At 38.0% G+C, this 14,905-nt stretch overlaps 1 protein-coding gene and 2 pseudogenes across 1 annotated transcript; 2 read left to right on the forward strand and 1 right to left on the reverse strand.

Annotated features, from left to right (window-relative positions):
• The window catches only part of LOC106341930, a 14,159-nt pseudogene extending 3,290 nt beyond the window's left edge, over positions 1–10,869 (forward strand).
• Positions 5,957–8,606, reverse strand: LOC106341931. The gene is made up of 2 exons (XM_013780685.1): positions 8,376–8,606; positions 5,957–8,246 (listed from the first exon to the last, which is right to left on the reverse strand). Exons 1-2 carry the CDS (start codon positions 8,582–8,584, stop codon positions 7,997–7,999), a joined length of 459 nt encoding a protein of 152 aa, XP_013636139.1. The 5' UTR covers positions 8,585–8,606; the 3' UTR covers positions 5,957–7,996.
• Positions 10,870–12,769: 1,900 nt separating the features above from the next.
• Positions 12,770–13,629, forward strand: LOC106338503 (annotated as a pseudogene).
• The last annotated feature ends 1,276 nt before the right edge of the window (positions 13,630–14,905 follow it).

Genomic DNA, 14,905 nt, shown 5'->3' on the forward strand with positions numbered 1-14,905 from the left:
TTGGTATCACGTCAGGACTTGGAGCTTGAGCAATTTGATGTGAAGACAGTGTTTTTTCATGGAGAGCTAGAGGATATATACATGACTCAGCCGAATGGTTGTCGAGTTCCTGGAAAAGATGACTATGTGTGTACGTTTCAGAAGTCACTTTGTGGATTTAAGCAGTCTCTCAGACGATGGTACAAGAGATTCGAAAGCTATATAATCAACTTGGGCTACATCAGAAGTCCTTTTGATTGGTGTGTCTACGTGAGTAAGTTTAAGGATGTGACGTTCATATGTTTGGTACTCGACGTGGATGACATGATGATAGCTGAGGAGAAGTGTGACATCGAGAAGCTGGAGCTTATGGGTTCTGAAGTTGAGATGAAGGACTTGGGTGCAGCAAAGAAGATTCTACGGATGGAGATCTTCAGAGATAGGGAGGAGGAGTTGTTCTTGTCACAAAAGTCCTACATTAATGAGGTGTTGACAAGGTTCATGATGTCTTCAGGTGAACCTATCAGTATTTCGTGCACTGCAAATGTTCATCTCACCATGTATATGGTTTAGCTCGTTGGGGCATCTGGCCCGTTAGGGCATCTGGCGCGTTGGGGCGATCGGCCCGTTGGGGCACCTGGTAAGCATGGACATCTGGTCCGCAAGGACATCCGGCCAGTTGGGGCATCTGGTCCGCATGGACAATCTGGTCCGAAAGGACATCTGGCCCGTTGGAGCATCTGGTCCGCAAGGACATCTGGTCCACAAGGATATCTTGTCAGTTGGGACGTCTGGTCCATTGGGACATCTGGCCCGTTGGGGCATCTGGTCCGTTGGGACATCTGGCCCGTTGGGGCGTCTGGTCCGTTGGGACATCTGGCTCGTTGGGGCGTCTGGTCTGTTGAGACATCTGGTCCGTTGGGACATCCGGCTGATGACGAACAACTGGCTCTAGTTGAGCATCTGGCCGTTAAAGGGCGCCTGGTTCGTCATAACGACACATCTGGTCTGAAGGGACATCTAAAGCAAAGAGAGCGATGGTACATTTGGCGTTGAAGAACGCATCTGGTACATTTGGTGTTAATGTCGCATCTGGCACTTGAAAGTGCATCTTGTACATCTGGCACTGATGGTGCATCTGGTACATCTGGCGCAGAGAAACGCATCTGGTACATTTGACACTTGAAGGTGCATCTGGTACAACTGTTATTGGGAGGATTCAAGTCAAGGTGGATGTTACATCTAGGCGATGGATATTACATCACGTACATCATACCGACTCGGTTGCATCAAGAGCGTTGCATCAAGAGCGTTGCATCAAGTTATTATGGATGTTACATCTGATCGTGGGCTTAGGCCCATGAGTCCATAAAGTCTAGGGTTTTAGATAGAAGATGCTATTATATATATCTTGTATTCGAAGTAACCCTAAACTTGCACTTTGTAAGCTCAATATCGCCTCTAATAATAAGATCTCTCTTTATCCGTGGACGTAGCCCTAGGGGTGAACCACGTTAAATATCCGTGTCGTAGTTACATTGCTTTTATTCATCTGTTTCCGCATCTGTTCCTTCTCACTTCCGTTACAACATGAGGGTTGTATATCCCAAACTCGTATAAGTTAGGTTTCCTGGTCATTCAGGTTTCTGTTCGGCTCCTCTTAGAACTTTTTTTTTGACAGCAAACATTTACAGACTCATATTAACTCTGTAAACCAAATTGGTTACTCCGAATCCATGTGAACGACGAAAGACGGTTATGTGCGAGCACTGCGTGCTAAGCTATTCGCCCGTAGGTTCTCCGTTCGGGGTACATGAACGATTTATGTGTTGATAAAACTTCTTTTTAAAAGCTTAATGTCATCCAGGTAACTCTCAAATGCTGATCATTCTCCTGGTTCCGAAATCATCTTCACCAATTGAGAACAATCCGTTGCAAACGTAACCTGAAACTGTCTTAAATTCTTCATACATTCCATAGCCCAAATTAATGCATCCACCTCCAAATGAAGAGGTGAAAGACATGCCATTTCATTCTTTTCCCCTAATAAACCATCAAAATCCGGTAAAATGTTGTACCAGCCTTGCCCTGAAAATAAATCATTATCTTTCCATGAACCATTTATGAAGCACCATCGTCCTGAGGTTACTGTTGTGGATCTGGTCTGTGCCGAATGCCCCTTCGTTTGATCATTGACTACCTGTGCCTCAGCCCAAAGTGTTGATTCCAATACTGATATTTTAAGTGTGTCACTTGGTTCAATATCCAAATTGCTAAACACTTTGTTATTCCGACCTTTCCATAAATACCATAATATCCAAGCAAATTGGTGGTCATCCATCTTTGGATTGCCTCTCCAAAAGAGATGATCCATGTTAGCAAACAAAGAGCTACTAGGAAAAATATTAGGATTTGATGGTATCTTAGATAATGCCCACACTTGACGTGCTGAGGACATTCAAAAAACACATGATTTATTGATTCTTCCGGATCACCACATCGAGCACAACATATATCCCCTTGTATTCCTCTCGCTTGAAGATTTTTTATTACCGCTATACATCCCGAAAGGATTTGCCATAAAAAGTGTCTTATCTTCAGAGGACACCACACTTTCCAGCAGAATGCTTTTAGTGTATCCACATTGGGACCATAAAAACCTAGCGGTTTTTCCTTATCAGGATAGACCCGTTCCACTTGGTAACCTGATTGGACCGAGTATTTCCCATTGTTAGTAAAATGCCATTCATTCCTATCTTCCATTGAGTTTCTACTTAATGGAATACTTTCAATAATTTTTACATCATTGGGGTCCACCAAAGCCCTGATTCTCTGAAAATTCCAAGTTCGGGATTCCGAATTAATGAGGGAACCCACTGTAAGGTCCGGGTAATTGTTTTGAATGTTTTTGTTTGCTGGTCTCGGGCGAGTGGTCGGGATCCAAGGATCATTCCATACTGAAATAGATGAACTTGTTCCCACCCTTTTAATTAGTCCTTTACAAACCAAAGATCTAGCAGATATAATACTCCTCCAGCCATATGACGGGGAAGATGAACGGATCGGTTCCAGGGGTGAGGCATTCCTGTAGTACCGTCCTTTGAAGGCCCTAGAAAAAAAAGGTATTTGGCTTCTCAATCAGTCTCCACAATTGCTTTCCAAGCATCGCCGCATTAAAATCCATAAGATCTTTAAAGCCTAGTCCACCATTGTCTTTAGGCAAGCATAATTTATCCCATGATTTCCAATGCATGCCTTTTGTGCTTCCTCCTGGGCTCCACCAAAACTGAGCTACTGTACTCGTCAACTTTTTAACTGTTGTCTTCGGTAACCGATAAATAGACATTACATGATTTGGCAGAGCTGTGACCACCGATTTAATAATCACCTCCTTTCCTCCTTTAGTAAAGAACCTAAAAGTACATCCATTAACCCTATTATTCAAACGGTCTTGTACAAATCCAAACACGTGTACCTTAGAACCGCCAAGACTTTCGGGTAACCGTAAATAAGATCCCATTCCTTCGATATTCTGAATTCTCAAAATATCTCTCAATTCTTGCCGGCTGAATTCTTCAATCTTGTGTCCGAATTGAATTGAGGATTTCCGGAAATTAATTTGTTGCCCTGAGACAGCCTCATATTCCATTAAAATCATGAGAATGGTTTGACACTCCTCTTTATTTGCCTTACAAAAGAAAAGACTATCATCTGCGAATAGCAAATGAGAAATTGCTGGACAAGCTCTTGCTACCTTCAGTCCAGTTAATTGTTTTCCTCTCTCTGACTTCCTAATGTTCGCAATTAATGCCTCAGTACATATAATAAATAAATACGGAGATAGATGATCCCCCTGACGTAAGCCCCGCTGGGGAGTTATAAGACCTCGTGGCTGACCATTGATAAGTACCCTATATTGGACCGATGATATACATTCCAACATCAAATTGATCCACCGAGGATCAAATCCCATTTTGTGAAGAAGAGCCCCAATAAAACTCCATTAAATCCGATCATATGCCTTGCTTATATCAGTTCTGATTGCCATAAACTTATTTTGACAAGACTTATTAGTCCTCAGTCCTTGAAACATTTCCTGAGCAATAAGGATATTATCTGATATTAACCTGCCCGCCACAAAAGCCGATTGTGTCTCCGAAATCATTCGGGGTAGGCAAATTTTTAATCTTTGACACAAAACTTTCGAGATAATCTTGTAACCAACATTACATAGACTTATCGGCCTTAGTTCCGTCATCCTTGTAGGTCTCTCTATTTTCGGAATCATACAAATATTAGTAATATTTAACTGTGGGTCCATACTTCCTGTGACCAGAAAATTGTTCACCAGCTCAACCACATCCGCCTTGATAACATACCAGGAATGCTGAAAAAAGAGGGCTGTCATTCCATCCGGACCTGGTGCTTTCTCTGGGTGCATCATAAATAAAGCTTGACGGACCTCTTATTCCGTTGCTAATCTTAATAATATTTGATTCATTTGGGGGGGAATAGATGGGACTATCTCTTCCAAAAAACTATCAAATGCCGATGGCTCAGTAGTAGTAAACAATCCTTCAAAATAGTCAACCGCCACCTTCTCAATCCCGTTTTCTTCTGTTATCCAACTACCCATTTCATCATGGAGTCCCACTATTTTATTTCGAACCATACGCTGCTTTGTTAAGGCGTGGTAAAACTCAGTATTAAGATCTCCCGATGAATACCACATATTCCGGTTTTTTTGTGCCAGTATTCCTCCTCATCCTTGTAAGCCTCTTGTAACTTTTTGGAAACTTCCAGAATATCCTCTTGTGATCTATTATCATCCATTTGAACCTCTTCCAGTTTCTGCTGAAGATCTTTGATCTTGTCCTTCCCATATGGTTGATTATCCTTTCTCCATGAGGATATTTCATGACGACAATTGTTGATTTTTGTAACAAAATCCATTAGTTGTCCTCCCTGATTTTCTGTCCAGCCTGCCACAATTGATTCCATTAGCCCTTCCTGCCCCACCCATCTCTTATCAAACCTAAATTGTCCCTTTTTTTTTCCTTGATAAATTATCCTCCAGAAAAGCAACCACCGGGCGATGATCAGAACCCACCATCTTCAAGTATTCTGTGTAAGAACATGGGAAAAGCGTATGTCATTGCTCATTTGCCAAGGCTCGATCCAATCGACATCTGACCATTACTGCTCGTTTTCCTTTACCCCTCCTTCCTTGCCAAGAAAGTTTGTTACCTCGAGCCGGAAATTCTAATAATCCACTATTCCTTATCATATTGTTGAAAAGAATGAAGGAGGTTGTGCATCTTAGAGAGCCCCCATCCTTTTCATGATTTCCGGTAATCTCATTTAAATCTCTGATAATAAACCAGGGTTCGGATCGTGATAATCTAAACCGAGTTAGTCTCTCCCATACATGTTCTCTTAACTCTTGTACCGGGTCCCCATAGACAAAGGTAAGAAAAACTTGTTTTCCTTTGACCACCGCCTCAATATCTATCATTCTGTTACTAGAATATAAGATTTTAACCTGATATTCATTAGCTAGACCACCGCTCCTCCCATTTGTTTCCACAGTAGCCAAACTATCATATCCAAAGTGTGATTGAAACCTCCGTACGAAATCGAAATCCTGTTTCGTTTCAGATAAAAATAAAAATTCTGGTTTATGTTTGTGCCATATCTCCCGAAGATAACTTATAGTCCAATAACTTCCAAGTACTCTACAATTCCAGCTTAGAATTTTCATATATAACAGTATTTGTATTGCTCCTCTGAGCCAGAACAAACAAGTTTAATGATACCCAATAATAATTTTCCAGCAGAATTTCTCCTCGTGTCCTCAGCCCAACACCGCACCATAGATTCCATAAAAATACCACTTATAACAATGCAACACATTGTTTGACCAATAGACTCAAACCGTATCATCACATCCTGGCGTCCCCCAACCAAAGAAAGACACAACCATAACATATATCTTTAAATTGAATAATACTTTATGTTACAACATATTAATGAATTATGTATTTGCTCCAAAAACTCAGTACACATCCCTATCCCACAACCGATTTGTAGAACCAAATCCCGATACTTTACCAATATAAGCCTAGAGACCCACAAATAATTTATAATACCTGCTCATAAGACTACCACTATATCAACGTACAAAAAACCTGTTGTTATCTCATCCCAATCTAAGACATCTCCATTATTATTATAACGTAGGATCAGTGCCAAAAGTATAACAATCCATATCCTCACGCCCTTTCGAAACCGTTCGTTCCTATTATCTCTGAGTCTCCGTAAGAGCCCCTCACCAGCTTCCTTCTCGAACGTGTTACTCCCCAACATAGATATCCGTTTCAATACCCTCCTTCTTAATTGAATCTGCATTTGGTTTAATGAGACCAAATGCAGTATGTGCTGCAACCTGACTGATATTACATATATGTACCATGGTCTCGAATAAAGCCCCATGTTCCCAGAAATCATTACATACCAACCACGCTCCAATATGCCAAAATTAGTAATAAGAGACTGACATGATCTCAACAACCAAAACATTAAAATTTTCATAGACTGCCAATGCAAAAGCCAAACACAAACCTTCCCTGAGAAAGCAACAGAAACAACACCCATAAAACCCGTAAAGAAACAAACGCTCATAGAGCTTATTGAACATAAAACTACCCCCAACTCATAACTCCTTGATCCAGGTATTAAAGAGACTTGATCCATAAACTAAGCTTTTTGATTGCCAGATTTCGGGAATGAAGTACCCTTACTCTCCTGTTGTTTGTTATTATCACCACGGTGGCTTGTCTTTGTTGCAGCTCTCTTGCGCGGGGAAACCAGAGCTGAGGCACTCCTCATCTTCGTGCTTCCTGCGGTATTTGCAGCTGGTTTAAACAACCTCTTGCGAGTAGTCTTGTTCTTCTCCAAGTCTGCAACAGCTGCGTCATCTCCATCACCCGTCAGAAGCTGTACCTCCTCCTCTTGTGGCTGCGCATCCTCGTCATATGCCATGAGCGCTTCCACAGTTTCCACATCTGACAAGTCCGGCAAGTCATCAGCTGCATCCATGTCAATCCCATGTTCCAGTTAATGAGAGCCTTTATTTCATCCATTCCCATTAGGTTTTCTTCATCCTCTGGAGACTCCATCTTTTCCTCTAATAACCCTTGGGCCTCTTGTAACCTCTTCTCTGTATCAGTAGAATTCGATACAATCTCTGCGCCCGCAGCAATCGTTTTGGCCAATTCTTCTTGAAACTTCTGAGATGGTTGATCCATGAGATCCTCCTCCATCAACTTTACCTCCCCTTGTCCAGCATCTTTGATCTCCCCTTCCTCCTTGGCCTCTTCCCGTGGCACCTTCTGATCATCTTGAACCCTTGATTGTTCCCTAGTGCGCCTCTCATGAGCATCATGCCTTGGCTCCTCCCTTCTAGTATTTCTATAGTGTGACACTTCTCCATCTCCCCGGTAGTTTCCACGATAAGTGGAGTTTCTCTTATGACCTATCTCTGCCGTCTTCACCGACTTAGATTCAACTTCTTCAAACATTTTGCCTTTCCCTTTCCCGTGATAATCCCGATTCTCTCTATCTCTCCCCGCTCCATTAATAACCACCCCTTTGTAGCTTCGAGCCCTTTTAGAATTCTTCACATCTAGAGGACACACCTTATCCTTGTGACATAAACTAGAGCAGATATGGCAATAACCTAATAATTTCTCGTAACGCAATGAGACCGGAGCTTCCTCGCTCTCATAGAACTCCCCGCCGCCTGTGAAGTCCACCTAAGTTTCAAAACAGAGTTCCTGGAAGGCGTCCACCACCACTTGAACGCGTGAGTGCTCCACATCCACCGCCACCGTTCTTCCTATGGCATTACCAATACTCTCATACTTGTAGGTTCCGATGTGAACTCCACCGGAACACCCACGACCCGGATCCAGAAGGGAATCTCCGACGGATAATGTTTAGAACTCCATCCACCTTCTCAAAAAACGAATTGGAATTTCGCAAAACCCAAATCCGTTCCTACTACACGATCCTCCAACTTCCATATCTTTGGGAGATTCGTGATCAACGTTTTGGAAAATGTTTTGATCAGCTCCGAGTTGTCAAAGTGTGGGACTGAAATCTTCAGCCTTTTGCGAGTGGACTCGCCATTCTTCACGTCAGGGTTGTCAGACAAATATGAATGGTATGACAACAGGAGAGAATATTCCTTATTGAATCCCAGCCCACTAGAATTGATTTAAATCGTAATCGTTTAAACTCCATGACCAATATAATAATCCATACTTCCCATAAAACTCCCGAAGCAAATCCAAAATTGAATCTCTTTATCTCAACATTTAAATCAGAAATCATACCTTGTGATTTGCGCGATTTCATCTTGAAGATGATTGAAATCGAGATCTGATTTATTAAGCTTCCATATCTCCTCAATTTTCCAAGGGAAACGATTTCCAATACCATCTTCATCAACCGAAAAATTCGCTGGAATCGCCCGTTCGTTTCTCCATAATCCTTCAATAGATCCAACCCACACATCCCCTTCTTCACCGCACCAGAATCCCATCGCCGAGAATCCATCGAAACCCTAGATCTCCTTTGTCATCGCCATTTTTGTATAATAGAACCTTTTTTTTTATTTCTTCTTTTTCCAGATTTAAAATATTTAAGAACCCACTAATATCCAGAAAAATCTGATTTGCTTTGGCTCGAGTTTTTTTTGGGTAATTTCTAATAAATCAAACAAAAATATCAAATAACTCCGAGGTTTTAAATAAAATATCAATTCTTTCAAATTGCTCAGATTTAAATATCGGGTAATTTAGATAATTTCATATAATTCAGATTCAAATATTTTGGCAATTTAGGTGTTTGAGTAATTTTTAGTTTATAAATTATATTTTAGTTTTTTGTTTTCTGATTTAGAGAATTAGAAAGGGAAAAAGACAAAAATAACACTAAATTAAGTTTATGTTCCCAAACTAGCACTCAAGGTTAAAAGTCACAAAAATAGCATTTAATGTTTTATCAAAAGTCACAAACTTAGGGTTTAGAGTTAAAGGGTGGGGTTTAAGATTTAGGGTTTAGGGTTTAGGGTTTAGCGTTTATGGTTTAAAGTTGAGAAATGAGGTTTTGGGGATAAGATTTCAAATTTTGAAAAATAAAAAAATTAAAATTTTCAAAGGATAAACTTAGAAAGGTGCTAATTTGGTCATTTTAGTTTTTGAGTGCTATTTTTGTGATATAAACTTACAAAAGTGCTATTTTGGAGATTTGCCCAATTAGAAACCATTTGGAAGTTTATTTGTTTCTGTTCAGTTTCCATTTGTTTTTTCCGGTTCAATTTTTCCATTTGGATAAAATGCCTTGGCCTAGTTTATTTACTGATTCACTATGGATGGGCTCTATTATGTTCCACATAGGTTATGGAGGAAGATATCGGCGACTCACATGTTCTCCCCGCAGTGTCTCGACGCCACCAAGTCGGTGCGCATGAAGAAAGTGAATGAACTTGTAACCTTTATGAGCGAAATATGCGAAAGAGGAGAGTCTGTCGACATTGCTCGTGCCTCCTTCGTCACATCACTCAATATAATCTCAAACACTTTCTTTTCCACCAACTTGGGTAGTTATGACCCAAGAACCTCCATGGAACTCCAAGAATCGGTGGTTCGTATAATGGAAACCATCGGCAAACCAAACCTAGCCAACTATTTTCCGCTTATAGGGTTTCTTGATCTGCAAGGTATCCGGAAAGAGATGAAGGTATGCTCAGATGTGTTGTTTCAGGTTTTTCAAGGGTTCATCAATGCTCGGAACAATGAGAAAACAACGAGGAATGAAGGTGATCTCTTGGATTCGCTTATGGATTTAGTCAAAGAAAATGGATCCGAGCTCAACGTGAACGATATCAAACACTTTCTCTACGTAAGTGCTATTTATAATATACAATTCATATAATATCATACATCTTTGTGACTGAGTTATATATGCTTTCATTGTTGCTTTTATTTTTCAAAAGATTATAGAAATGTTTGCATTTTGAAATAATAATTCGAGCCATGTAACCTAGCTATATAGCACTTATATATGTATATATGTATCATGTATATATGTCTCAGGACTTGTTTCTTGGAGGGACTGATACGAACTCCACCGTGGTGGAATGGGCAATGGCTGAGCTACTTCGCAACCCTAAGACAATGGCTAAAGCTCAAGCCGAGATGGAAGATGTGGTAGGTCCAAATGGTGTTGTTCAGGAGTCACACATCTCGGATCTTCCATATTTACAAGCAGTAGTGAAAGAGACTCTCCGTTTGCACCCACCGGGTCCACTTTTAGCCCCACACAAAGCCGAGACAAATGTAGAGGTTTTGGGGTTTCTCATGCCTAAGAATGCTCAGGTTCTGGTAAACGCTTGGTATATAGGACGAGACTCAAGCATTTGGGAAAACGCAGAGCGGTTTGAGCCACAGAGATTTTTGTCAGCAAGAGAAATTGATGTGAAAGGTAGAGATTTTGAGCTGATACCGTTTGGGGCTGGACGAAGAATATGCCCTGGAATGTCTGTGGCTATGAAGACAGTACCTCTCATTCTTGCTTCTCTTCTTCATTCTTTAATTTTCATTGGAAGCTTCAAAATGGTGTCCTTCCTGAGGATCTGGACATGGACGAGAGCTTTGGTCTTACTTTGCATAAGACCAATCCACTTTATGCAGTCCCCGTCAAGAAACGTGCGAATGGTTAGTCTTATGTAATTTATATTTGCAGTATAAAGAAAATAAATAAAACTACCACTCTTGTATAGTAAATCTTGGTCTGTTTTGTACCCTAAATAACGAGATATTTTGATTTCGAATGTGTGAATAAATTACTAGGAAATTGCTAGAGCAACCTTATCGGTAGTTTACTAAAACTGAGTTTCTTGAAAGCAAAATATAAATATTTTAATTAAATGATGATGTTATAATATAAATCAAATAATTATTTCTTTAAATTCAGAAATGCAATATTTTTAAAATATTCATGTTACTAAAAAATAATTAGAAATTAAGCTCGTTATCAAAAGGAGCTAAATGTATGTCATTTTAGAATCTTAATATAATTTTCAGCTTAATATTAATTACAAATACATTGATTTATTTATTTATTTCAAATACTATTGGTTGAATAGGTGTAATTAATAAGAATGAATTTAAATGCATTTCAATCATTTTCTTAATCTGTGTGAAAAATATTAAAGTAACATTTTTTTTGCGGAACGGAGGGAATAAGTAATATTCTAAAATTGTGATTCACAACTACAACCACAATCAATCTATTTTTCTGAACACATTAGGCCTAACAATTTCTGATTTTCAAATAAGAAATGAGTTTGGATAGGTTTCAGAAAACAAGTACGTAAGCTATCAACAGGTGATATTATAAGGGCTGAAGTCTATATATTTTTCTGTCCAGGAACTTGTGTCTTCCTCACAAGCGAGAATCAAATTAGAGAGCTTGTTGATTCTAGAAATTATTTAAATCCATGTGCATCAGTAAAATATGACATTACTCTGGTATGATATGCCTTTTAGTATTAGTAAAACTATCTTTATACGGATAGGGAAAAGTAATATCGATTTTTTGAGACTAGTTTAAATACAAGTATAAACTAGATTTTGATCCGCGCGTCGTATTTTTTTTTAAATATTATGCTATTTATTTTTTTATGTCACTATTTAGGGTTGAACAAAAAACTCGAATTCGAAGAATCGAACCGATCCCAATCCGAATAAGTAGTACCAAATCCGAATCAAAATTGATTAGATATCCGAATTATTCAAAATTTGGTATTTGAAGAACTGAAACCCGATCCGATCTGAACCGAAGTATTTTGGATATCCAAAATAAATTTATATACTTATATATATATTAATTATTTTTAGATTTAATATATATAAAAACATCCAGAATATATATGATTCTTTAAGTTCATTTAAATACTTGAAAATATATACAAATAATCAAATGTAAATATCTAAAATAATTAAAATATACTCAAAACTCCAAAAGTACTTAAATAATTATTAATTCTCTTTCCAAATATTTAAACCAAACTAATTTAAATTGGTTATCCAAATCCGAACCGAATCCTCAAAGATCTGAACCGGACACGAAATCCCAAACAGACCCAAAAACGAACCCGAACGCTCACTCCTAATCACTATTATATATCCTATATGTATTATCATAGGTTACAAAAATATGTGTTATCATATAATTAATCGTATTTCATACGTACCATCAAATAAGTTTTCTTATAATTAATAATATTTTATATGTACAATCATATAAATAATCACATATATTATATTTTTAAATTTTAATGTGAAATATAAAAACCATAATTTAAATTGATGTTTGAAATTGAGCTTTGTATTGTTTTTTAATATATATTGAAAACCTTTTTATAATGGTTATTGGAAAATATGTTAGTAAAAATTAAATTTTGAATATATGTATATTTTTGAATGAAGTTTTGATATAAATCAATTTTAAAATATTATTTTGATTTGAATATGTATATCAAGTAACATAAACCATTACTTTTTAATATAATGTAATGGATTTCTAATTTTTTTAATAGCATAAGTCCATTACTTTTTTTTTCTAATCTACTGCTATTCATGTTTCCAAACAGCGCTATTTTTTTAACTACTATTTATGTTGCCAAACAAAAGCTTGAACTACTTTTACTTTAATAAGATAGATGATTGTAAATTTATTCACTCACATAAAATCTGCAAATTTTAAAAGGGTATTTGCCTGAGTTTGTTTTATTCTCTTAAATTTTTTTTTGTTTTCTTCTAAGTTGATTCACGTTTGTTGGATACACAACCAACAGGAAATTATGTTTTATTGATTGTTTAGTTCTGGTTTTACTTATCCAAACCACATCAAGTCTTGAATAATAAATTAGGTGTTTGATTTAAAAGATAAAGATAATAGAAATATCTGCATGTAAACCTAGCTAGTACTTATATATGTTTGTGTGTATCAGGACTTGTTTCTTGCAGGGACTGATACGAACTCCACCACGGTGGAATGGGCAATGGCTGAGCTACTTCGCAACCCTAAGACAATGGCTAAAGCTCAAGCTGAGATGGACGATGTGTTAGGTCCAAACGGTGTCGTTCAGGAGTCACACATCTCGGATCTTCCATATTTACAAGCATTAGTGAAAGAGACTCTCCGTTTACACCCACCAGGTCCACTTCTGGGACCACACAAAGCCGAGTCAAATGCATAGATTTTAGGGTTTCTGGTGCCTAAGAATGCTCAGGTTCTAATAAACGCTTGGGCTATAGGTCGAGACTCGAGCATTTGGGAAAACGCAGAGCGGTTCGAGCCAGAGAGGTTTTTGGTGGGACGAGAGATTGATTTGAAAGGAGATTTTAGCTGATACCGTTTGGGGTTGGACGAAGAATATGTCCTGGAATGTCTTTGGCTATGAAGACAGTATCTCTCATTCTTGCTTCTCTTCTTCATTCTTTTCAATGGAAGCTTCAAAATGGTGTCCTTCCTGAGGGTTTGGACATGGACGAGAGCTTCGGACTTAGCTTGCATTGATGCAGTCCCCGTCCAAAACGTGCGAATGGTAGTCTTCTGTAATTTATATTTGCAGTATTGTAAGTCTTGGTTTGTTTTGTATAATAAGTAATGAGTAGTGTAATTGTTAAATTTCCTAGGGTTTCTAGCTTAAAATCAATCGGAGATATATAAGTGTAGTGGTCCAAGCTTTTTATATATTACTAAGGGTTGACTCGTCCTACGGGCGGGAAGTTGTTGTAATAAAAATTATTTTATATAAATTTATTTAATTTTATGAATCATTTTAAAAATCATTATAGATTAAAATGATATGATTTTAACTATAAACAAACAAATAATAAATAAAATTTTGAGATTGTGCTGTTATTTTTAATTAAAAATTTTTGTTTGAATTAAAATGACAGTAATTTCATTGTTCTTTATTTTCAGAGAATACAAAATTAGCAAAAATAATTCAGAAAATGTAACATATATATCTTCTTATTATTTTATTTCACTTCGACATAAGAAAAGAAAATCTAAAGTTTAGACAAATCAAAAAAATTATCGCGCGGAATATTAGTAGTGTTTTTTATTTGATGTTAGTGTGTGTAGCATACACTACAAGAAAACAACGGTATTCTGACGGACATTCCGACGGAAAATGAAATCCTCGGAATATCCCGAGGAATTTTCGAGGATGTTCCGAGGAAACACAAAATTTGGTTTCCTCGGAATTTCCTCGGAATATACCGACGGAATTCCGAGGAAATATATATTCCGAGGAAATATCAATCCGTCAGAATATTCTTATGGAATACCGAGGAAAAATGTATTCCTCGAAAAAAAACCGATGAATTCCGAGGATATATTATAGCCGTTAGAGAGCCGGTGGAGAGCCGTTGGGGGATTTTAAAAATTCCGAGGAAATTCCGACGAACTAGCCGTTGGCGTCGGAATTCCGTCGGAATTTCCTCGGTCTGTCGGCAGGATTTCAACTATAAATACAAGCACCCCTCTTCCTCTTCATTCACTCCATATCTTCATCCTCCCTCTTGCTGTCTTTACACACGAATTTGATTCATAAAAAACATGTCTTCTTCAAATTATTTTCGTTCTTGGATCAATCGACCTCATTTGGATCTGAACACGAGATTGCTTACGGAAGAATACCAACGAGGTATAACCGAATTCTTGGGGTTAGTTCACCGACAAACGGAAGCAAAAACAGGTATGTTAAGATGTCCTTGCTCTAATTGTAAAAATAGAAAGGTTATTAAAGAGTGAGATGTTTGGACTCATCTATATTTGAGTG

Source organism: Brassica oleracea, chromosome C4, assembly GCF_000695525.1.
Source record: "Brassica oleracea var. oleracea cultivar TO1000 chromosome C4, BOL, whole genome shotgun sequence".
In the NCBI taxonomy this organism is placed as follows: Eukaryota; Viridiplantae; Streptophyta; class Magnoliopsida; order Brassicales; family Brassicaceae; genus Brassica; species Brassica oleracea.